The following is a 24,819-nucleotide window of genomic DNA, read 5'->3' on the forward strand; positions in this document are numbered from 1 at the left end:
CTACATAGCTCGAATGAGGCCACATTCTTCATGAAAGTTGTTCCAATGGGTGTGTACTATAACATATCCAAAATTCAGCCCAATTGGATAAATGTGGAGTCTGTCACCTAGCAAACACAGAACCATGCTCAGGATGGATCTTATCAGCGCGGAAAATGAGTTAGCAATGTGTTTCGGCCTTAACTTCTTCCTCCGACCTTGGATTGGCCCAAATAACATATGGCTGGAAAGAAGACATTTTGAACTTCAATTTCGAGTGCTTAAAGTCCTAATTTGATTAAGAGAAGCCCAAGTTGTAAGCCCTTGAAGTTGCTAGTCATGCTAACCTCAGCTTGTGCTGGTTGGATGCTTGGTCATGGTGAGCTAGGTATGAGCTATCATTTCTGGTTGGAAGCTTGGTCATGGTGACATGAAGATGAGCTAGGGCTGCTGGTGGGATCTATTGGTGAAGTGCATCAACCAATTCAAGATTTTCTAATACAAGTGCATCACCCAATTTAGATTTTCTAATACAAGTGCATCAACCATTTCAGATTTTATAAAACAAGTGTTGTATGCATTAGCCATATTGAATTCAGATTTTCACTTCCCCTAGGCCTATAAATAGGGAAGTTCTCTAAGCTTGTAAACACACCCCAAGGGGGGGAGCTCTCAAACACTTCTCTAGAGCTCCCTTCCCTTCTCTCCCTCAAATTCTCTTAGTTTTGCTTTCTAGTTCTCAATTCTAGCTTTCTTTAATGTTTTCTTAGTTGTAATTTATTTTTCTTGTAATGTACATTCTTTCTTAAGTATTCAAGTTTAATTAGTTTCCAAGTTTCAATTATGGTTTTTTTTCTTATTCATTATGCTTATAAGTTAATATGCTAGTTTGAATGATTGATCACCATTTAGGCTTGCATGTTAGCTATCTTGGTTTGAATTAAGAGTATACACCATGCTTTAATTCAAATTGAACTATGAATAGGAAGAGTATGTATGGACATTCGACAACAGGGATTAGATACATGCTTGGTTGTTTAAAATGTTCTTCTATGCTTAATGGGTTCCTAATGCTTAATTTTAGGTTAGACAACAAATGATCAAATTAGGGAATTAGGAACACAAGGTTATGACCACACACCGTGGCTTAATCATACATTAGCTAGAATCAATCCGTTAATCTAATTGAACTTGGGAACTTATCTGCTTGAGTTAGTTATTTTCTTTCTTCCTTGTTTTATTTATTTCCTTTCTTTTTCATTTTTGTTTTGTGTAGGGAAAATGAATTGAATCATTCAATCACCAATCCTCGTGGGATCGACCTCGCACTTACATACGCTATACTACCGAACGGCTCGTGCACTTGCGAGTATCACAAGTTGAGGATGCAACTGAATCCATTTTGGTGCAGCTGTATCTACACAACAGTGATTCTAAGTGACAGTCAAAGTGCTATTTGCTTAGTGAAGAATCAAGTGTTCCATGGGAGGTCCAAACACATTGATGTGAGATACCACCGGATTAGGGATTGGGTGAATGATGGAGACATCACAATAATGAAGGTTCATACAAATGAGAACGCTTCAGATTGCCTAACAAAGCCAGTCACAGCAGCAAAGTTCAAGCATTGTTTGAGCTTGCTCAATCTTGTTACATGCTAAAGATTGAGGTGGAGTTCTTGAGAGTTATCAGGGCGATTCTCAAGACATTACAGATGTCCTGGAAGGCAATGATGTCCACAAGGAGTATTAGGCTCGCCATGGTGGAGATTGTTGGAAAAATGGCTCACCTAAAAGGATACAAAGTTTTTGGCGCTCAAAGGATGATTTTGAATCTGCCTAAAAGCGACCGGTCGCTAGACATTTGCGACCGGTCGTTTTGAAGCAGATTCGAAGTCTGGAGCAAAACTGAAGAGCGACCGGTCGCTAGTTCTTTGCGACCGGTCGCAGGAGCATGAGCGACCGGTCGCTTGACATTTGCGACCGGTCGCTTAGAAGCAGATTCAAAGTCTGGAGGGAAAACTTCTGGCGACCGGTCGCCCATTCCTGACGACCAGTCGCTCCAGTCGTGCTGTGACGTTTCCTTACGTGTTTTCAACTGTGTTTTCGATGGCTATCGCTTTCCACATGATTTCAGAAGCTTAGTGGGTCACTTCTGAGTTAAATGAATGTTGACTACGTGCTGGATAAGTTGGGAGAGCACTCATGGCTAATTGGCTATCTTATTTTGAATAATCTCCTCTCCATTTTCTGGTTTAATGGAGGTGGCTGAGTGGGATTGTATTACCTACCTAATCTGACCCTTAGTCTAAGTGGTGACTAAAAGGAAAGAACGTGGAGGACAATCAGATATCCTATCTCTTGTCCATTGGCTTGTGTAGGTAATGGGGTGAAGTAAGATAACACAAGAGGAGAAAACAAGTTGGATAATGAGGAAGTGGCTGGAGCAGAAGTTGGAGTTTTTCTTGTGAGAGTTTCAGAAAAGCCAAGGAGAGAGCAAGAGAGTTCTCTAAGTGTATCAAGGTGTTGAGCAAGGGTGTGAGAGAAACAGATTGTGAGGGTAGTGTTCTAAGGGGGTTTCCTTTGTAAACCAAAGTTGTAACCTATCTTCATTAGTGAAATTTCTCAAGGTGATCACCAAAGAGGATGTAGGCAATTTGCTGAACCTCTATAAACACTTGTGTCATTTGTGCTTGGTTAATTTCTGTGTGTGTGTGTAAGACTCATCCATCATTGAGTTCTTTGTCTAAAGTCCATCAACAACAAGATCTTAAAAGGGCAGTGAGTTAGTTATTAATTCACAACAAATTTATCTTACAAACTAGAGGTTTCAGGTTCGAATCACCATGACATTTTAGTTTTATGTGTGAGTTTAGACTATCACTTGTACTACAATATATATATATATATATATATATATATATATATATTAAATGTGTTAAAGTATTGGCGAAACAAGGACCGCATTTTTTAATTCCAAGCATTCTTTAATACAAGCCAGGGTGAGGAAAGGAACAAAAACAGAAACTGGATCGGTGTATGTGTGAATGCTGATTCTGATTTGTTATTTTCCCTGTTAATAAACAAAAATGTGTACCTGAGTTAAGATAATCTTCTAGTTCTGAGATCCAGTCAAGCATTTTTTACTATTGCCAGGGTACAGAAGTTTTACCATGGTGGCGCCTTTGACTTGTTCTTTTCGTTGCTCGATCTTTGTATGTAACGGGCAGAGCCCAAAACAAAGTCAAACAACTTCAAGACTTTATCCCAAATTCTTTTCTCACACGCTTGTCTTCACCAAGAATCACAACATATTATCAGGGATATGGGGAGGGGAGGTGAGGGGAGCGAAGCAAAAGCTTATCCAACAATTATATCTTCACAAGAACAAATGAAATAGATATTGAACTTTCAGTTTTATTATAGGATGCCAAACACATACATGGCATGGACAATGCATACAAGCTTCTTAGAAGTTACAACATTACGAAAGTTATACATTACCACTTACAGTACCATCAAGAAGTTAAGTCCATGATTTCACTCCTATCAAATATTCCTCTTCCAAGTAGAAGAATTTACGCCCTTGATTTCACTTTCCTGTCAAATATTCCTCGTCCATAAGTAGAAATGTACATCTCAACTAGAAGAGGAAATTGCATCCAAATAAATAAGGTGACTGGAACACTAGCAAGGAAAATCATTGGAATAACAATCCACGACTGTTCATGGATCATAATGAAAAGGGCGGAAGAAAAGGCAACCATCATGGTGGCAATAGATATGAATAAGGTGGAAAGGCCTATTATCATCTTTGTTGGTAAAGATTTGAGGAAATCATCTTCTGCATAACGCGATGTAAGGATTCCTAAAAACATCAATACCGAAGTTGTAGATGAAAAGAGCGATATTGCATCTGAAACTATAAAAGCCATAAATAAATTTTTATGCAAGAATATTGGGAAGCCTGTTTCGCTGTTGTTTCCACCAGGAACTGTGAATGCTGCAGCAAACATGATGGTGATAATGAGAGCACCTGCAACAGTACAAGAAGTTGCAGTTTCTTTCATCCATCTTTCTCCCTCTTTCACCAGTTCCTTGTGGCTCTTTGTAAACAGCTCACGCGGCGTCATACCATCATGATTAGTAGCTTCTTTAGTCCAGGGTAATACAATAGTCTCGACCTCCTACATTTTTGTTGAACAAAAATATTCATACGAGTAAAAGATTATTACTCTATTTTTCCAATAATCCACCATTAAATCTTTGAAAATTTGAGAGAAGCCATACAAATCCAAACCATTAGAGAGCAGAGGTAACAAGAAGACTAGCATGCTGACCGTAAAGTAAGTTGAATAAGACATCTTAGGGCCTACCTTTATTCCAATTTTTCTTCTCATTCTGCATTTGAAGTTTCTATTAAAGGTTATAGTTTTCAATATTGGAATGAAGAAACTACTAAATGCAACTGTGCTGACCACCTTTTTACACTCTCTCTAACGAAAACTTGCACTCAATACATGAAATGACTCATTTCAGCCCAAACAATTTATTTTCATCTAATTAACTCCGATTTTCTTTAGTTTGTTTAAGACAGTATCCGTCTATCTGCAGATGCAATATGTAATGCAAATACACAGTATCGGTCTATTTGTTTTACAAAAAAATAATATGTATGAAAAGTCATATTCAGTGAGGAAAATAAAAACAAAATGTTCACAGTATATATACATATGACATGTAATGTTAGATGTCTTAGTGATTTATTATTTTAGGTAGTTTGTAGCAAAATGACCTTTGAGCTGTAATTGAAAGCAGACCATTCCGATTAAAAAATTACTATAGAGTGCGCCCAAGGCCGATTCCCACAATTTACAAACAAAACAGGATCTGAATTATATAGAATATGTTCTGACCTTAAACCATTGCAGTTCTCTCTGCATTTGCAAAGCTGCACCTGAGATATTATTGAGCTTCGCCAATGGGGATAGCATCCCGGACAAATGTAGCATGCAATTGTTAGACGTATCACCCGAAGTTGCAATCAATGTTCTTTTTCTTTTATCGAGTCTATAAATAAGGCTATAAATTTTTTCTTGGCGACATTCAGTTGCAAGCATAAAGGGGTTCCTTCGCATTTGATTATTAATCCACGCGAGATCTGGTCTTGCTTGCAATACACTGTCAACAAACTCAAACATCCCTCGCTGGATAGCTCTGAAAATTGCTGGAACTACATAATCATTGCTATGTGAATGTTTTATCAGTTCACATATGTGATGTAGGAGTTCAAGTGATTGAATGTGGGCCTGTTTTATTTCGCGTATGCGGTTGATTCCTAGGTTGGCATTGAAAAAAACATGTCATACCACTAATTCATGAAAAAATTTATTGCTAAAACAATTAATGGAGAACAAAGGAAGGATGAAAAGAAATTGTAGCATACCCAAAAGTTCAAGGAGATTTGATTTCAAACCTTGCAAGAAACCTGCCACTGCAATGGAAATTCAAAATCTAAATATGAGATGGTGAAAACTGTACGCATCTCTGTTAATTAAATACATACAGGGATGCGAAGGGAAGAAGTATTAGCTCACTTGAAAAGTTTCATAAAATGGGTGCAAGGAATATTTAGATACACACATGGATGCGAACATGTATAGTGGGCTGGGCTGAATAACCCCTAATCCCACCGGGTGTTGCATCCGGAAAAACAAAAGGGCCACATGACGCTGTTCTGGGACTCCCTCCCTCGCAAAATATGCGCGGCTTTTCGCCTACTCGCGGATATTCGGAGCATGAGCACGCACACAACTTTCCAGTTATTTTTTCGAAACGATTGTTCATCCACACGTCTTTTATATATTCGGAGCATGAGCATGCACACAAATTTCAAGGACATTTAAATTTAGTTAATTAAATTCTGAAAAATAGAAAATTCAATTCGGCTCCATATTTCGCCCACTTGTTTAATAATATCGTTTCAGACGGTAATGTGGGCAAATGGACATGTCCCTTTTGACTAATTAGATACTCATGAATGATTTGTGTGTCTGACGGAAGTTGAGGTTACACCCCAAAACCAATTGGCAATGGGGGGAGTAGCCCAACACCTTATAAGCCTTTGCAAGATTTTTTAACTAACATTTTCACCTTCACATTCTCACAGTGTCTCGTTCAGGCTCGACGGAAGCGTCCTCCATATGATATGCATGCGATGTGGAAAATTATGCATGCAATCTTTATAATGTCCCAAATAAATTCTTGATGCCATTTCCAGGCAGGACCCTTGATAATCGCAAACCAAGCTTGAAGGATGTTGAAAAGGTCTTTCAATTGAATCCTTCTGATACGTCTTGCATTTTGGACATAATTGGTTCCCTTATGGTATCAAAGCGAGTTTGCCCACATGTAAAGCCCAACGATCACACGTGTTTCACGTCACCCAACATGTGTTGTCCATGTGTTAAGCTAGAAAATTCACCACACATGCCAGAGCATGTGAGAATGTGAAGGTGTAAATTTCCTACATTAGAAAGCTTAGAAACCTAACAAGAGCTTATGAGGAGTTTGGTGCAAATGTCCCATCAAATGGTAATACAAATGAGTATGATATGATGGGAGTGCAGTTAACAATGAAGGGTGTTCGCGCCAAAACTAGACAAATAGAAATAGGGCAAACTTATAGGTGATGTGGATAGTTTGACCATAGGGGTCTTCGGTAGGGGCGTCCTTCCTCAGGGTGTGATGCTGGATTTGGGCTAAGGAGAGAAACAGCAGGTGAGGTCTAGAGCACCGGTGTGGTGCCGGTCGAAGACCCTCCGATGCCAAAGTTAGTTACTAAGAGCAAGCCAATGTGGGAGCATAAGTCAAGTAAAAAGTCTTGCCCTGTGTCACATCCCGGGATCGGCTCCACCGTAGCACGATATTGTTCGCTTTGGGCCCCCTTTCTGTCCTCACGGTTTTGTTTCTAGGAACTCACGAGCAACTTCCCAGTGGGTCACCCATCCTAGGATTGCTCTAGCCCCAACTCGCTTAACTTTGAAGTTTCCATGAATCCGAAGCCAGTGAGCTCCCAAAAGGCCTCGGGTTAGATGGAGGTGGGCATGTGCATATAAGGCACATCAACCCCTCTCCATTGGTCGATGTGGGATCTTACAATCCACCCCCATTGGGGGCCCGACGTCCTCATCAACACACTCGCATCACACGGCAGAGTGGCTCTGATTCCAAATTATCACATCCCGGGATCAGCTACGCCGTAGCACGATATTGTATGCTTTGGGCCCCTTCTCTGCCCTCACGGTTTTGTTTCTGGGAACTCACGAGCAACTTCGCAGTGGGTCACCCATCCTGGGATTGCTCTAGCCCCAACTCGCTTAACTTCAAAGTTCCCATGAATCCAAAGCCAGTGAGCTCCCAAACGGCTTCGTGTTAGATGGAGGTGGGTATGTACATATAAGGCACATCAACTCCTCTCCGTTGGTAGATGTGGGATCTTACACCCTGTGTTTGGGGCCAGAGGCCTTATTTATTGAGGGTATTGGGTGTTCACTTGGCACTTAGTTTCGATGTGGGACTTGTGGGAGTGTCTTTAGTGGTTGACACGTGTCCTGACATGTCTTTGCTGGAGGTTCGAGGTTGTCCTGCAGGATCAGCGAGGCATGCTGAACACATGCTCGAGGGTTGTTCGGCAGCTGGTACCGATAGTATGTTCAAGGGGGGTGTTCGGGAGAGCTTGCCGATTGATGAACTTGAAGGGTAAATCGGTCGTGGACGCCGATTCATACCTAATTGATCTACCGGTGTGAGCCACAGGGTTGACCTTAGCCATGTCCTCTTTCCACGTGTCATGATGTGAGTTGAGGGTCAGATATGGTTCAAACAGGAGTCCCCCAAGTTTTCGATTGAGAAGGGACTTCTTCGTTGGGGATTTGCATGTGTCTTGGGCATTCTGACCCGGACGCGAGGGTTTTGTTCCCTTTTTTCGTGGCTTGCCAATGGTAGTCATATAGTCCCTCCAAGTCCCTGAGCAAGGGGGAGCTTGGGAGAGTGGAAGAAACAGCAGTAGATGCCGAACGCGTGAGAGGGTGAGTGAGAGGTCAAACCATGTGTGACTGCCGTTAGGCATGAAGGGTGAATGAGAACTCAACCGTTGTACGCCTGCCGTTCTACAAGAAAGGTGAGTGAAGACTCGACCCCCGTGCGCCTGCCGTTCGACACGAAAGGTGAGTGAGGACTCAACCCCTGTGTGCCTCCCATTCGGCACCAAAGGTGAGTAAGGACTCGACCCCTGTGCGCCTACCGTTCGGCACGAAAGGTGAGTGAGGACTTGACCCCTTGTGCGCCTGCCGTATGTAGATGGTGTTGCGTGCTCGAAAAATCTGAGAGTTGAAACGTCCCTCCAGGTTGGATGTTTCGACTCTTAGGCTTCCCTGTGCATGGGTGACACGTGTTGGGAGGGGTTTGAGGGGCCGCGTCATTTCGTTTCCCCGATGCTAGGTTCGTCCTATAAATAGAACGAAGGGACAGTAAGAGGAGTACTTTGAATTTGGAGAGAAAACGGAGTTTGAGAGAGGCGATTTTCGGCGAGCATATCATGGCGACGGCGGCGATTTCTGGCGAAGATTTCAAGGTGGCGGCAATTTCCCGCAACTTCCAACCACCGTACTAACAAGGTATGTTGCTTTGTTTTGTTTCAAATTGAATCAAATTGGTGGCATGTCTTCAATTGTTGCATGAACATGTATGAATGTGTATGAACGTAGATAAGCATGAGCTTTTAAGCATTAGGATCGTAGTTTGATTCTGGAATGGCATTTAGTTTTCTTTCTCCTTTGTTTTGTAGATGTCAGATATCGAATCCGAATGTAGTGGTAGCCCAAAGGTTTTTGAGGGAGAATTGTCTTCGGGGAGCTCCACTGTAGAGCTTGAGAGTGCTGAGTTTGAGAGCATTGGGATAGGAGGGGATACATAAGTGCCTACTGATTTTGGGGGCACTTAAAGTCTAGTGGTTGTCTGCTGGGCAAATCTCACGGCCTGGAGTTCCGGGCCGAGGGGATGTGCGTTAACACGCGGTTTCCCGCTTTTGGGTGCGGTGCGGTTGTGCGCGGGCGTGCTAGCATGGTCTACCGTGCGTCGATGTGTTGATGAGTGTTGGATGGATAAGTGGTGCGCCTGTTTGAACTCGTCTTCCTAATCAAACGATTGTAGCCGAAAGAGGAACTGGTCTCGGCTGTTAGGTTCACGGCCTGAACCACAAGGCCGTTGAGTGATGGTGTTGGTGGTGGTTTTGGGCGGTGCTCCGGCGCGCTGCTCAGGGAGCGACGGTCGTGTGATATATGGGGTGAGTGAACGAACAACAAAGATGGTGCTCCGGCGCCTTGAAAATCAAGGGTCGTATGATATATTGATGAATGGATTTTCCTTACAATCTAACACTACTCCTAGGAAAGCAAGTAAAGATATTGAAAATGCATTACAGGAAAAAATAAGTTGCTACGTGGGAGGCTTTGTTTTTGGTGTTGAACCCTTTGAATGTAGCTCGAGTCTTGTATTTATAGGAAGAGTCCCTGGATGAGTAATCCAGGCTGAATTTACGCATAGTGGAGCTGGATTGAAGCAAGTGGGCAGTCCAATCGACATTTGGGCTCGTGAAGTATGGTGGTGTGACCCCAGAAATCCCGGTGAATCTCGGCCGCCGCTCCTGATCGTGGGTTCTGAGCTTCTGGCCGTGGAGACGCATTTATGGCCTGGATAGCTGGTGAACCAATATCTCAGGCTGTCAGAATTTTTGTGAGAATGTCCACGTCTAATCACTCTGATCCTCATCACCAAATCCTGACTTCAGTCACTTCCCACCTTCCCTCATGCATTAAATGCTTCTTTGTGGCCAATGGGTTTGCTTCATTAAACAGGCACTACTTCATTAAATGAAGCCTGGGTCCCTGCTATCACGTGACGATCTGACTTTACTGCCTTGACCGCGATTTTGTTCGGCCTCGGCCTCGGCCTGCGCTTGAGGCCGAGATGATCATGCCTTAGCATTTCTTCTTTTGTCTTTAGGAAGGCGAAGTACCCTGGCGAAACGCTGCGTTTCAGTTTTTACGAACAAGTGCCAGGGCCGAGAGAAGGGGCTCCTTCGGCCAGCTTATGGCCGTGATTTATCAGGCACAAACAGTGGTGGAAGTGGATAGCTGTTAGCCATTGAGGCGAAGAGAGATGTTGAGGTGATCGAGCCGGTTCGGGGAAAGATTGGTGAAGACGAGCGTTACTTCAAGACCTTGCTAGACTTTGGCAACCTATTCATGGCAGGCTTGATCACCGAGGCCGAGAATGCCAAAAGAGAGAAAGAGAAAAGTAAGTGATGCCGTTCTTCAAGTTTCACTTATTGTCTCTTTCTGTATGTTGTTCCTTCATTTACTTGTTATTTGTGTAGTGGCAGAAGGTAGGGCCATGTCTTATGTGATGAGGAGGCGGCTGGAGTCTCGGGCGCCTCAGCAGAAGAAAAAGGGAGACCCCTTGAGGTTGAGGATGAAGCCTCCCCGTCAGGTCGAAGGAACTTTGGTGGATGAGGTGACTGTGGCTGAACGCCGTAGGGAGAAGAGGGCGGCGGAGGTGGAGGCCGTTCGTACGGTCCACCTCCAGATGACGAGGAAGAGGTAGATCGAGGATGCCCTCGACGTGACGCCTCTACCGAAGAGGCGGAGGGGGCCGTATTAATAAGGGTGATTCCAGTGTATGATATAAATGGGCAGAGAGTTTTGTATAGATGTGGTAGACTCTTAGACCTCCTGTGTCCCTGAAAGCCTTAATGTCGGAGTTGGAAAGTTCAATGATGCTGGACAAGATTACATGGATACTATCCTTCCTGAATATATTGGCCAAGGAAGTGTGTATGGAGGATGATTGATGATGGGCGTGTCCCTGGCGTTTTTCCCCTTCCCCTAAATTTTAATGTTGCCCAAGTTTTAATTTGGAATGTGAGAGGTGCTGTGTTGACCAATTTTCTGGTACAATTAACGATTTGAAGAAATTGCATCATTTTGACTTCTGCATTGTTTTAGAGCCCATAATTAGTGGGGTCAGAACGGCAAAGGTAATTGCAAAACTTCATTTTTAAAGGAAAGAGTTTTAGACGTACCTCGTGTCTTGTGCGTGGCCACATATTTATAGGAGTCTTGGTGGCTTGGGTTGCAGAAGAATAATCCCTCACATAGAAAGGAATTATTATTTCCTAATTTAGAGAGATTGAATCAATCAGGAATTTGATTAGAATCAAATCCCTAATTATTGCAAGAATCTCCAAATTGATATGACTAATTATTTGACCTAGGATCTTCAAATATTTGCTTCCACACACCTAAATATCATAATTCTTGTCTCGACACATATTAGTTGAGTAGCAAGGACTGAGAAGAAGGGAATTAAGGGACTGCATGAGATGAGTAGCAAGGACTAAGAAGAAATCGCAAGGCGGAGGAGCTGTGTTCAATCAACCGGTCTTTTTGGCCATGCAAATGAGAGCTCAAGTCTTGATTTCTACTCTAGGCAATTGGTAGACATGTGAACAGTGTTGCACACTGGTTTGGCGTTGTTGGCGTGTTTTGACATGGTTTCCTATTATTTTACGGTTTTCTAGCCTAATTTATAGGAAGTTAGTTTCCTATTCCTAGTTAACTTGTAGCCCAAGTTCTACGAATTATAAATAGGACTTTTAGGGCTAGGTTAATTAGGAGAAGAGAGGAGAAAATTAAAGAGTAAGAATTTTTGAGAGAGACATAAGAGAATTCAAGAGGGCGAATTCTTGGGTGTTTACAAGGGCATCAAATGATTTGGGCAAGGGTGAGAGAAAAGAGAGCTATGGTTCTTGTGAAAGATAAGGGGGTTCTTGATTGTAACCAAAGTTGTTCTAACATACTAGTGAATTTCTTCGGTGTATCACCAAGAGGACGCAGGCATGAGGACGATTCCCTATAAATCTTTGTGTTCTTGTGTGTCTCTCTTTGTGGTGTGTATGCTTCTAAAGGGGTCTGTATGTGTGTCGTTGCATAGTTCATTAGGCCATCTCCAGCCATGGGCTATATCCCAAATATAGCTCTAAAATAATGCAAAACCCATCTTTAGCCATGGGCTAAACAAAATTTTGGCCAAATTTGGAGGGCCACATTTGGCCCTTTAGCCCTCCAATCGGGCCACATGTAGCCCAGCTTTGGCCTAGGCCGAATTTTTAGTGAGCCCGATGCATGTGCTTTTCAACAGCCAACATTAAAGCATGTTGACGTCATCGATGACGTCAACTGGATATATATATATAAGCCTTTTTAAATGTTTCAATTTGTGTTGTTTAAGAAAAGAGTATAAAAAATTATTGGTCATGACCGTTGGAGGTCAAACCATTGAAACCCATCCTTTTTTTTTTTTTTTTTTTTTTTTTAATTTAAAATTTAGTTACCTTTTTAATGTTTTCAATTCATGTTATTTAAGAAAAAATTATTGGTCATGACCGCTGGAGGTCAGACCATTGAAACCCATCCCTTTTCTTTTCATTATTATTTTTTAAATGTGGTCACCTTTTTAAATGTTTTCAAGTGTTGTTTAAAAAAATTATAAAAAATTCTTGGACACAAAATCTTATAAGAAATCTTGTTCTTATCAATGTATACGTGTCATATATGGAATATTATCTACAAATAGTAGTTTAATTAAATTAAACAATATATAGTTGTGGAAAGTATGAGTGTTGTACCATAGTTTTTCTCAAAATAATAAAATATGAAGGACCCTAAAATATGGCCCTGCATGGCTGGAGATGGAAAAATTTAGTCCTACACTATTCTTTAAAAAATTAATATTTTGAGGGGCTAAATTTTTAGCCTTGGACTACATTTAGCCCTTTGACTGGAGATGGCCTTAACAACAAGGTCTTGGAGTGTTTTCACACAACTCAACACCAATTGTTGTACGGAGTCCACTAAGAACGAAGGCCCACTGGACCTCTAGGTGTATAGTTTTTAACTTAAAATCCTCGGTAAAATTAGGAGTGGACCACCTATATTTAAACTGTAGATTATTATTATATTCTCTGATGTGGGACTTACACATCACGGCTTGTATCGAGCCACATACACTATAACAATCTCCTGGTAACCTGCCTATTCACAACACCCGCACTTTTCAACAGTGAAACCTATTATACCCCCGTTAACCACCTGGGAGACCAAGGGCCTAATGGACCTCTAGGTGTTAGGTTTTAACTTTAAAGGCCTTGGTCCAATTAGGAGTTGACCACCTATATTTGAATTGTAAATTATTGTTGTATTCTCCGATGTGGGACTTACTCATCATCACTTGTATCAAGCCACCTACACCAACAAAGTCCGGTAGTTGATTATTTCAGATTTGCAGCTACGTGGCTTATGCATGAAGGGTTGGGCTTGGATTTTTTGAAGAATTCTTGGTCACCTGATAAATGGTTTTATTAAAAAAAAAAAAGAAATTCAAAATTTCACCCCTATTTTCAGAACTTGGACCCATGAGGTTTTTGGTGCATTATTCCAAAAGAAAAAACGAGCTTTGACTAGATTGGATGGTATTCAAAGCGTTGTGAAGAAGGCATAGCCCTTATCTTTGGATTCCCGAAAAGAAGACTAATGAATCAATGATATTTTGGCTCAGGAGGAACTTTATTGCAAACAGAATTCTAGAAATTTGTGGCTAAAGGAAGGTGATTAAAAAACAAAGTTTTCCCTTATCTACAATAGTTAGAAGAAGAAGAAATAAATTAGAAGGGTTGGAGAATAATCTGGTTAATGGATTGATTCCGAGGAGGAAATGAAGAAAATTGTTATTCAATGGAAGAAATGTGGTGTGCTTGGTGCAAAACTGCTTTAATAGTGGGAACATTCCTGAGGGACTCAATAATACTTTGATTTCTCATATTCCTAAAGTGGACAAGCCTACTTCTTTGAAGCAACTAAGGCCTATAAGTCTCTGCCATATGATCTATAAAGTCATCTCAAAGATTATTGTTTCCAAATTAAGACCTTTCATGAATAAGTTGGTGTCTCTCACTAATTGAGCTTTGTCCTGGAGAGACAAATTATGGATAATATTATTATCTCGCATGAGATTTTGCATAAATTTAGAGGAGCCAAAGGTAAGAAAGCTTTTATGGCATGGAAGGTAGATTTAGCCAAAGCGTATGATCAGTTGCAGTGGGACTTTATCATGAGCAATACTGCAGGAAATCGGTTTATGTGGTAAGTTTCTTGATTTGATCTTAAACTGTGTTAATACTGTTCAGTTCTAAGCATTAGCATATGGTGAGATGACTAGGAAGTTTATTCCGAAAAGTGTGGTGCGCCAAAGGGATCCTTTGCCCCCATATCATCTTGTTTTATGCCTTGAGAAGTTAGCTCATATTCTTCAACATCATGTCATAATGAAACTTAGGAAACCAGTTTTGGCAGCTAAGAAGGGGACCCATTTTCCCACTTATTTTTGCTGATGATGTAATTCTCTTTGGAGAAGCTTCTCCAAAACAGGCCAAGGTTATGAGCAAGGGTAGTATTGATTATTTCTATAAGATGTCCAAGCAGAGTTAGTGGATTTTGAGAAGTTTGTGGAGTATTGCTCTCCTAATATTGAGAGAGTTAAAGCGATGGAGATTTCTCAATTATGTGGTTCCCCCTTAACCAGTGACTTGGGAAGATACTTGGGTGTTCCACTAATTCAAGGAAGGAAGACTAGCGACATAAATAAAAGACTGAATCCCTTTCTATGGTTGGCAGAGTGGCTTTGGTTCAGTCTGTTACTTCTACTATCCCGATCTATATACTATGCACACGGTTAAACTGCCCAAGACAATTTGTAGGGAGTTGGATAGGTTGAATAAGAACTTTATTTGGGGATCAACTGATAGGAGAAGGAAAGTGCCTCTTGTCAGTTCAAGTACTATTTGTCCTAAGAACAGAGGTGGTCTAGGGTTGAAAAATACGGAGCATGTTAATCAAGATCTCCTTCCAATAACTTGATGGAGACTGGTGAAGAAAGATAATGTGGTTCATGGGTCCATTGAGCTTGCTCTAACATTGAAGAAAATCTGGTAGAGAGCTGGATACCATATACCTAAATATCATAATTATTGTCAGACACATATTAGTACCAATTGGTTTCCATCCATTGCCTTCACAACTAGTACTATGCAATGACAGATTCTTACTTGCTCATGAACATTAGTATTCTACAGTATTCTTAACGCAAAAACAAACAGACGGTAGTATTACAAAGTGCGAAGAGTTCAATAACATAAGAAGAAATTATTTAAATTTTACCAGATAAAACCATAATCGCAACATACCTGACCAAGTGATCTTCATTCGATTACGTTCTTCATTTCCTTCATTTTGAACACTCACATGAATATCACTGATGGCACGCTCTATGTGTATACCTTCCAAAAAATTACAGTAATTAACCTCAATCAATATATTTCGAATTACTATTTCTATTACAATTATGGATATCTCGTCATAATTGATTTGCATATATATGTTTTGTGTTGTCAACTTTCTCCATGTCCCCCCATGTTCCTATGTTAATATTCTGTCACATGTCCTCTTAGATAACAGAGTGAAAATACCTTGAACTCTTAATTAAAAATAGAAAATTAAAAAGAAAAGAACAGTTCTGATCCTTCATCTTCTTCCTTTGTCTTCCCAAACCTCGTAGCCAACAGACCCACTGCTCAAACCCCTTCCAATTCTTTGAGATGAGAAGTTAAAACAATAATTTAAAAAACCAAATCAGCATTTCCACATCTCTCATCTGGGTGTTCCATTTCGTTCTTTGTCAGATGTTTTGAACCCCTCCCTCCGATAAAGTCACTGAAGTTGTCATTTCTTACCCATTAAGATCAATAACTATATTATTTTGAAGTTTCAAGGCTCAAATTCAAAAGCGCAGTCAATTTTGAAGTCTTAGGTTCATTACGGTCAATGTAACATTGAAAATATATAATTGTAATTGTAAGAGGAAAGAGAATGTGGATACTAACAATTATAGATCCATCGTTGCCAAAATTTGAGGCGTGTTCCACTCGGGAATGCAGAAGGCATAAATCCTTGCATCGGGAATGCCCCATCATAGCCCAAGGTAAAGACCAATTGTGGGCAACGCTGAATTAATTTCAGAGCATTACCTAATGGAAGTAGAGAAAAACAAGTTTTATAATTAAGGAAAAAAGGGAGTAATCAATTTCATTGTTAAAAGATTAAAACTCTTACCAAATTTCATGAGACAAATAAAGTTGCGAAGAAGTCCAGCGCCGTATGGTCCTTTCTCTGGCATTAGATCTTGGAGGGGAGTGACGGAGTAAAGATAATCAACGATATCCCATTGTTCATTCAAAGAAGCCAAGATAATTGGAGTCATATTGCTGGTCCCAGTGGGAATACTAAGTATTTTCTTGCTCTTTCTAACCATGCATTCAACCATTTTGAGATTTCCTCTATTTGCAGCAAAAGCTAGAGCTGTCCAACCCCATATATCTGTTATTTCCAAGTCTTCCTCTGACATCAACTGCACCAACTCTTCCACAATATGCTCGTGCTCTAGGTCTGTTGCCATGTGAAGAGCTATCTTGTTTGTAGATGGAAGTCTTGCTCTTATTGCATTGGGATGTAGGGTAAGAAACTCCTTTGCTTTATTCCAATCCCCACTCCACACAGCATCGAACAACGGCTTACACTGATTGTAGTCATACACTCTGTCGTCATATCCTGCCCAAAGTTTTGGATAATTAATTATTTCAAATCATATTAATACATTTTCTTGTTTTAACAACTATATGTGATGTCTACTAGTGTTTTAACAATATACCTGGATTGGATGATGAGTTTGCATCGGCAGGAACCACAGGTTTCACCATTCTTACTGATACGAGCGTCTGAAAGCTGACCCGGGTTGCTATTTTTCTTGTTTTTATATTTAGGTCTCAGATAAAAGTTTACAACTCAGAAGAGTAAAGGATCTCACCTTAAAGTAGTGTTGGGGGTTGAGTGCATTGGTGTATTAAGAATCAGGCCTTTTCTTTTCAAGCATTCTTTACATTGGTGTGTTGGGGGTTACATTCCTTCTTTCTTTTTTTTTTCTTTTTTTTTTTTTATAATATATCTGGAAGTACCACGTCAGTATACCAATATTCCATCTATTACTTATATACCCAAAAAAATGAAAAGAGAAAACGAAAAAATTCCATAGGAATTGAGATTACGAAACAAATCATGAAAACTTCAACGACTAAGGGGGGTGTATTCAATTAGAATTCTAGAGCGTTTAAAAAGATTTTGTTTAAGTTCCAGCTTTCATAGAACTTGATGAACTTTAGAATTCATATAGAACTTGATAGAACTTGATGAACTTTAGAATTCATATAGAACTTGATAGACTTTCAGAAGACCTCTGTATAATTTTTTAATAAACTTTCTTAAGATTTGTATGGCTTTTATTCCAGACTTTTATAATTTCTTTAGCTGATAAAATGACAAGCCCCTGAAAAACAAAAACCAAAGACGTGCTCAAGTAGGCCTCCATCTTCTCCACACAGAAACTTTGAGCCCGTGGCCATCCTTATTTTGTTTGCTTTGAGATCTCATCAAAGCCATGACTTTATTAAACTCCTCCCTATCAATGCTGTCAATGTATAACATTGCTGTCTCCAAATTTAAACAACATGAAATAAAAAAGATGAAATAAAAAACCAAATTCATAACATCTTTTCCTTCAACAATATGAAATAAAATTATGTATTCAAGTTATCCTTCATTCTCATTGTTGTCATTGTGCCCAGCATCTCTCCACATATCCAAAGCTATACCAACTCTCCATTCATTAGCATTCTGTCGTTGTTGTTCTTGTGTTTGGAAAACTAGTTCATGATCCCCTTCATTAACCGGTAACGATAAAGATGAAGAAGATTTGTTCTCCAATTCGACAGGAAATTCGTCAGATCTACACTCTTTTCGAAGAAAATTGTGTAGTCCTACACAAGCACTATCTATGTTTGTGTCATATATGGGAATGGAGGTGCAGACTTGAAAATTGTAAATCGTGACTTAAATATACCAAATATCCTCTCAATGACATTCCTCAAGGACGAATGACGAAGATTGAACAACTCAACTTCATTTGCAGGTGCACGACCTTGACCACCAAACTCTTGGAGATGATATCGAACACCTTGAAATGGAGCCAAAAATTGGCATTGATTTGGAAATCCACAATCCACTAAGAAAAATTTACCTGATAATAGATTACACATATGTTAGTATCCAATGTATGACCTAATGTAAACTATAAGAAAAAATTGAAAATTTAAAAATACCTTGCGGCATTTTAAGTCCATTCCTCCTTGTTAAAGCATCTTGTAGTACTCTTGAATCGTGAGTTGAGCCCTCCCACCCACTGAGGGTACATATATGAATTCCAAATCAAAGTTACAAGCTGCTAATACATTTTGTGATATTGTACCGTGACGATTACGATAGTTGCTTACGTCGCGTCCCGTTACCATTGCTGGAATATGAGTGCTATCAATAGCTCCGATACAATCCTGAAATAAACCCAAAAGTTTAAAAGATATTATTAAACATAAACAAATTGAATAAAACAATTTGCACCAAACAATGTTGACGTGAGTCTCCTAATTAATCAAGGAGATTTATTTCCTTGATTAATTAAGGGATTTACTTTCCTATTTTATATAATTGATAAATCTTTGTGTAATTAGGAGATACTTTCCTAATTCTTTCCTGTATCTAATTCCTTGTATAGCACTCTTGTAAACTCTTTATATATACCTCCTTATGGAGAAGAATAAATCATCTGAACATATTGAAAACCCATATTCATATTTTAGCATGGTATCAGAGCAATCGATCCTAGGTTGTCTCTAAATCCTCGTATCGAATTTCTTGAAACCCGAATCCCTCGTATCGAATTCCTTGAAACCCGAACCGTATCCTCGTATCCTGAATCCCGAAACCCTAAACACGAATCCGAAACCCTAAACACGAATATGAAACCCTAAACACGAATCCGAACCCTAAACACATATCCGAAACCCTAAACAGTTTTTCCCTCGTATTCTTCAAATCCTTCCGCTGCAATGAATATCGTCTCTTCCTCCACAATTGCCACCACTGGTTCCCCAAGTTATGTTTTGCATAGTTCTTCAAAGAAACACACATGGGTCATTGACACCGGAGCCACTGATCACATGACCTTTGATCCGGGACAAATTTACTCTCATACACCGTCTTCTCAATCGGTGGTGTCTAATGCCAATGGTACCCCCTCCCCAGTAATTGGGGAGGGTTCCCTCTCTCTCTCTGACTCCCTCACTTTGGATTCTGTGTTGATTGTTCCATCCTTACATCATAATCTCTTGTCTGTTGCCCAAATTACTACGGCTTTGAATTGTACTGTAACTTTTTGGCCTACTCATTGTGTTTTTCAGGACATTCTCAGCAGCAGGACGATTGGTTGTGGTACTAGGAGGGGCAAACTCTACTATCTGGACTTGGCTTCTGACAGTGAAGTCAGCCTCAGTCAAGCTTACAAAATTGGGGGTGCAAGTGTTGAGAAGCACACTTCCAAAGTATGGTTATGGCATCGCCGTCTTGGACATGCTTCGTTTGGATACTTACAGAAGCTATTTCCTTCCTTATTTTCAAAGTTAGATATTTCCAGTTTTCAGTGTGACATCTGTGAACTGGCCAAGAGCCATCGTGTTCCTTTTCCCTTACGCTCAGCTAAAAGTCTGGTTCCCTTTTCTCTTGTTCATTCTGATGTTTGGGGCCTGGCTAGAATTCCCACTCCAGGGGGCGCTCGATGGTTTGTCACGTTTATCGATGATTGCACACGTATGACCTGGGTTTCCCTTCTCCAAACCAAAGGGGAAGTCAGTTCCAAATTTCAACAGTTCTATCACATGGTAGAGACTCAATTTCATACTCGAATTCAGATTCTTCGTTCCGATAATGGCGGAGAATTTCTCAACCATGATCTGAATCAGTTCTTTCAAGATAATGGCATCATACATCAACGCTCATGTCCTTACACTCCACAACAGAATGGTGTGGCAGAACGAAAGAATAGACACTTATTGGAAGTAGTTCGTGCCTCACTCTTTGGTGCAAATATGCCTCGGTCCTTTTGGGGAGAGGCCGTCCTCTCTGCAGCATACCTTATAAATCAAATTCCCTCCAGTATCCTCCAGTTCAAAACCCCCCTTCAAACACTCCACCACCATACCCAAATACCTCCAACCCAAAACCTGGAACCCCGCATTTTTGGTTGTGTGGTGTTTGTCCACATACATGATCACCAACGCAGCAAATTGGATCCCCCCGCCGACAAGTGTGTTTTCATTGGTTATGCACCTCATCAGAAAGGTTACAGGTGTTATCATCCTCCTAGTCAGAAGGTTTATACTTCGATGGATGTTGTGTTCCGGGAACACGAGATCTATTTTTCAGATGCACAGGAGGACACTTCTCCAATTTCAGAATTTTTCCCTTCAGCCGTTTTTCCAGATTCGTTCCAGACTCAGAACGACCGGTCGCAGACCTCTAGCGACCGGTCGCCCAACGAAAACGACTGGTCGCCAGATGAAAACGACCGGTCGCAAACAACTCTGCCTGAACGCGACCGGTCGCATGTCTCTAACGACCGGTCGCCACGCACATCAACGACCCTGCCTGAAAGCGACCGGTCGCATGCCTCTCACGATCGGTCGCCACGCACGTCCACGACTCTGCCTGAAAGCGACCGGTCGCCTGACCCGAACGACCGGTCGCTCCCCCCAGTTTTTTCTGAAATTGTTCCACTTCAGTCCGATCCCAGCCATCACACTAAGGAGGAGAGAATTGAAGAGTTTGTGCCTGCTCCGGAGCTTCAGCTCCAGTACCACACCAATCACCTGCTGAGGACGTCATTCAGGTAACTTCTCTACCTGAAACTGATAACATTAATGAAATAACTTATTGCATTTCAGAAGGCGCAGAGCCTACATATCAGATTCCAAAAAGGAAGAATCGTGGTAAACCCCCAGTTCACTACGAAGCAGATCTTAATGCAAAGGGGAAATATCCCATCAACAATTATGTATCCCTCACCAGATTATCTGAGTCACGGGTACACTTTGTGAAGCAGTTAGCCGACATACCTGTTCCCAACAGTGTAACCGAAGCACTAGAAGACCCAAAATGGAAAGAAGCCATAAATGAAGAAATGCGAGCTCTCCAGAAGAATGGCACATGGGAACTCGTGCCATTACCTCATGGAAAGAAGACAGTGGGATGCAGGTGGATCTATACTGTGAAACTCAAGGCAGATGGATCTATTGAAAGATATAAAGCTAGATTGGTGGAAAAGGGATACACACAGAGATATGGGATAGACTACCAAGAAACCTTTGCCCCAGTAGCCAAGATCAAAACTATCAGAGTCCTCCTGTCTCTAGCAGCAAATCTCAATTGGCCATTACATCAGTTTGATGTAAAGAATGCATTCTTACATGGAGACCTGGAAGAAGAAGTATATATGGACTTACCACCAGGATGTAACTTCACTCATTCCAAGGAGAATCAAGTTTGCAAGCTCAAAAAGTCATTGTATGGATTGAAGCAATCCCCCAGAGCATGGTTTGGCAAATTCACTAAATCCATGAAGAATTTTGGATATATACAGAGTAATGCAGATCACACCTTATTCTTGAAGCGTGATGGAAGAAACCTTACTACATTAATTGTGTATGTGGATGATATAGTCGTAACTGGAAACGACGCAGGAGAGCAAATAAAACTGCAGAAGTATTTGTCTCAGGAATTTGAGATGAAGGATTTAGGTGATCTGAAGTATTTTCTAGGAATTGAAGTAGCCAGATCCACAACTGGTATACGTCTGTCTCAAAGGAAGTATGTATTAGATCTACTCACTGAAACAGGAATGCTTGGATGCAAACCTGCTGATACACCCATCGAGATGAATCACAAGTTATGTGAAGACATGGATCAAGAACCAACCAATAAGGAACAGTACCAACGCCTTGTTGGAAGGTTGATATATTTAGCCCACACAAGACCAGATATTGCATATGCTGTGAGTGTGGTTAGTCAGTTTATGCATTCACCCAGTGTGTCACATAGGAATGCAGTTGATCGGATCTTAAGATACTTAAAGTCAGCACTTGGGAAAGGATTAATGTTCTCAAAAAATAGAGATCTCGAAGTTGTGGGATATACAGATGCTGATTGGGCTGGCTCTATTACTGATAGACGCTCTACTTCAGGTTACTTCACGTTTGTGGGAGGTAACCTAGTCACTTGGCGGAGTAAGAAACAAAATGTGGTTTCTCGGTCTAGTGCTGAAGCAGAGTATCGAGGAATGGCTCACGGAGTTTGTGAATTACTATGGATCAGAAGATTGTTGACAGAATTGGGTTTCAAGCTAGAAAAACCAATGGAGTTACATTGTGATAACAAGTCAGCCATCGATATTGCCCATAATCCAGTTCAACATGATCGAACTAAACATGTTGAGGTGGATAGACATTTTATCAAGGAAAAAATTGAGAAGAAGATCATTCGCCTACCATTCGTAAAATCAGAAGATCAATTGGCAGATATCTTAACCAAAGCTGTTTGTGGAAGAGTATTTCATGACTCACTTACCAAGTTGGGCATTGGTGACGTATATGCACCAACTTGAGGAGGAGTGTTGACGTGAGTCTCCTAATTAATCAAGGAGATTTATTTCCTTGATTAATTAAGGGATTTACTTTCCTATTTTATATAATTGATAAATCTTTGTATAATTAGGAGATACTTTCCTAATTCTTTCCTGTATCTAATTCCTTGTATAGCACTCTTGTAAACTCTATATATACCTCCTTATGGAGAAGAATAAATCATCTGAACATATTGAAAACCCATATTCATATTTTAGCAAACAACACATTTACCTAAAGTACGGGTAAAACCTTGTGCTTTCCCTTATTTTAGCTGGTACCGCGGATCTAGGTTTGGCTAGCATCTCTGGTGCTATTGTGTTCAAGGCCTTTAAAACTTTGTTAAAATTTTTACTAGCAGTGAAGTGCGATGGGCCAAATGTATCACGTACTAGAAAATATCTATTATTTTGACCACAATAAGCAAAAAGGTCGCAACCATTTCTTCTACACAAATGAATCTTGTATCTTGTAAGAATGTTTTTTCTCTAATAATACTGCATAACTTTCGAAACACATCAGGATACATTCTATACCTTTCTCGAAAATGCTCTGGATCGTCATTCAATACATGATGTATATAATTATATCCTTTCATAGTAATTGGTCGCGGGGTTAATGGACGTTCAATATTTTCACTAAGCATCATAAGCTCATTCAAAGCATGAGCTATTGCTTGAATCGCCATTAATAAATTCCAAATTGTTTCATAAGTTTCTTCATCCTCCTCAATTTCTTCTACCTCCATTATATATATATATATATATATATATATTGATACTGCCTAAATTGAATGATAAACAAATTACAAACAGAATTAATAAAGTCACATATGCTAGGTATTTAAACATAAACAAATTTCAAACAGAATTAATAAAGTCACGTGTACTTGTAGAAAACATAAAAAAAATGTTTTCATTTTCACGGGAAACGCTCAAAACAGAGGGGATAGAGTGAGAGAGAGAGGGAGAGGGTTTTGGCCGGAGCTTCCGGAGCTCAGGCCTACGGCTGTGGGCGTCAACTGTGTCAATTAAGATAGAGGGAAGATGCAGGGAGGAGAGGGCTACCTTTTCCAGGCTTGAGGTGACCGAAATCGGCACGACGATGGTGATAGTGGCTGGGCAGTTTTTCAATCAAAATCCGGCATGATCTCGAATCTTGATCGATGGGTGGGTTAGATAGAGGAGGAAGAGAGGAGGAGTTTGGGGGTGATGGCGCCAGTCATAGCGACTGGACAATGACAAATCGCCAGTTTGAAAGTGAGACAGCACGAGAGAGAGAGAGAGAGAGAGAGAGAGAGAGAGAGAGAGAGGAGAGGAAGAGAGATAGGAGGAGGAGAAAAAAGAAAAGGAAAAAAATAAAAGAAATAAAAGAAATAAATATAGTTTTAATTTTTAAAAAATAATATAATTTTTTATTTGTTAAAATATCTTTTTAGAACATAAATTAGCCAAAATACACTTGAAAAATAACTCACATATTATTATTTTCAAATTGTACTAACCAGAAAATGAAAGACACGTTTTCATTGTTTTTATTTTCTGAAGATGCTTTCTAATTAATCTACTAGACACATTTTCAATTCCTGAAAATGCAAATTTGTTTTCTTGTTTTCATTATTTGAAAATATTTTAAGAAAACATTCTCCAAAAAAGTTACCGAACGGGCCCTTATTGACTAGTTGCAATTTAGGAATGTTTTTATTGGTATGCTTTTCTTTACATAACTTGTTGGCAAACTAGAAATCTGCATGCAAAGTATTTCTGTTTGCTCTACTTTATTGAGATAGTTACATCATAATTCAAGTAGTTTATGTTTTGTGTTCGGTTGTGGTTAACTTCTCTATATTACAAAACTAGGGTTATTTACTCAAATGATCCTCAAACTTATATCAGATTTGTATTTTGGTCTCTCAATTAAATTATTTGTTCAAATGGTCCACCAACTCTATATTAATCGACAAATTGGTCATATCGTTACACTCCTTCAATATTGCCCTTAATTTTAGAGTTAAAATCGTCAATTTATACTAAAATATTAATTAATTAA

The 24,819-nt window shown here is 40.1% G+C and overlaps 1 protein-coding gene and 1 pseudogene across 1 annotated transcript; both read right to left on the reverse strand.

Annotated features, from left to right (window-relative positions):
* Positions 1–3,365: 3,365 nt before the first annotated feature.
* On the reverse strand, positions 3,366–16,972 carry LOC110764991 (uncharacterized). Its single transcript, XM_021968052.2, has 7 exons — positions 16,860–16,972; positions 16,265–16,759; positions 16,036–16,179; positions 15,340–15,432; positions 5,425–5,472; positions 4,895–5,316; positions 3,366–4,165 (listed from the first exon to the last, which is right to left on the reverse strand). The coding sequence occupies exons 1-7, from the start codon at positions 16,906–16,908 to the stop codon at positions 3,557–3,559; spliced, it is 1,860 nt and encodes a 619-aa protein (XP_021823744.2). The 5' UTR covers positions 16,909–16,972; the 3' UTR covers positions 3,366–3,556.
* An 822-nt stretch (positions 16,973–17,794) lies between these two features.
* On the reverse strand, positions 17,795–23,212 carry LOC110764984 (uncharacterized; annotated as a pseudogene).
* Between the last annotated feature and the right edge of the window lie 1,607 nt (positions 23,213–24,819).

The sequence above is a fragment of the Prunus avium genome, chromosome 2 (genome assembly GCF_965620075.1).
Source record: "Prunus avium chromosome 2, drPruAviu1.hap1.1, whole genome shotgun sequence".
Classification (NCBI taxonomy): Eukaryota; Viridiplantae; Streptophyta; class Magnoliopsida; order Rosales; family Rosaceae; genus Prunus; species Prunus avium.

Excerpts from the sequence above, each read along its gene's own strand:
- LOC110764991 (XM_021968052.2), bottom strand. The coding sequence starts at position 16,908 with ATGGTGAAACCTGTGGTTCCTGCCGATGCAAACTCATCATCCAATCCA. Across the intron at positions 16,760-16,859 it reads AAACTCATCATCCAATCCAG|GATATGACGACAGAGTGTAT; the intron begins GTATATTGTTAA and ends AACTTTGGGCAG. Across the intron at positions 5,473-15,339 it reads AATGAAGATCACTTGGTCAG|TGGCAGGTTTCTTGCAAGGT; the intron begins GTATGTTGCGAT and ends TTTCCATTGCAG.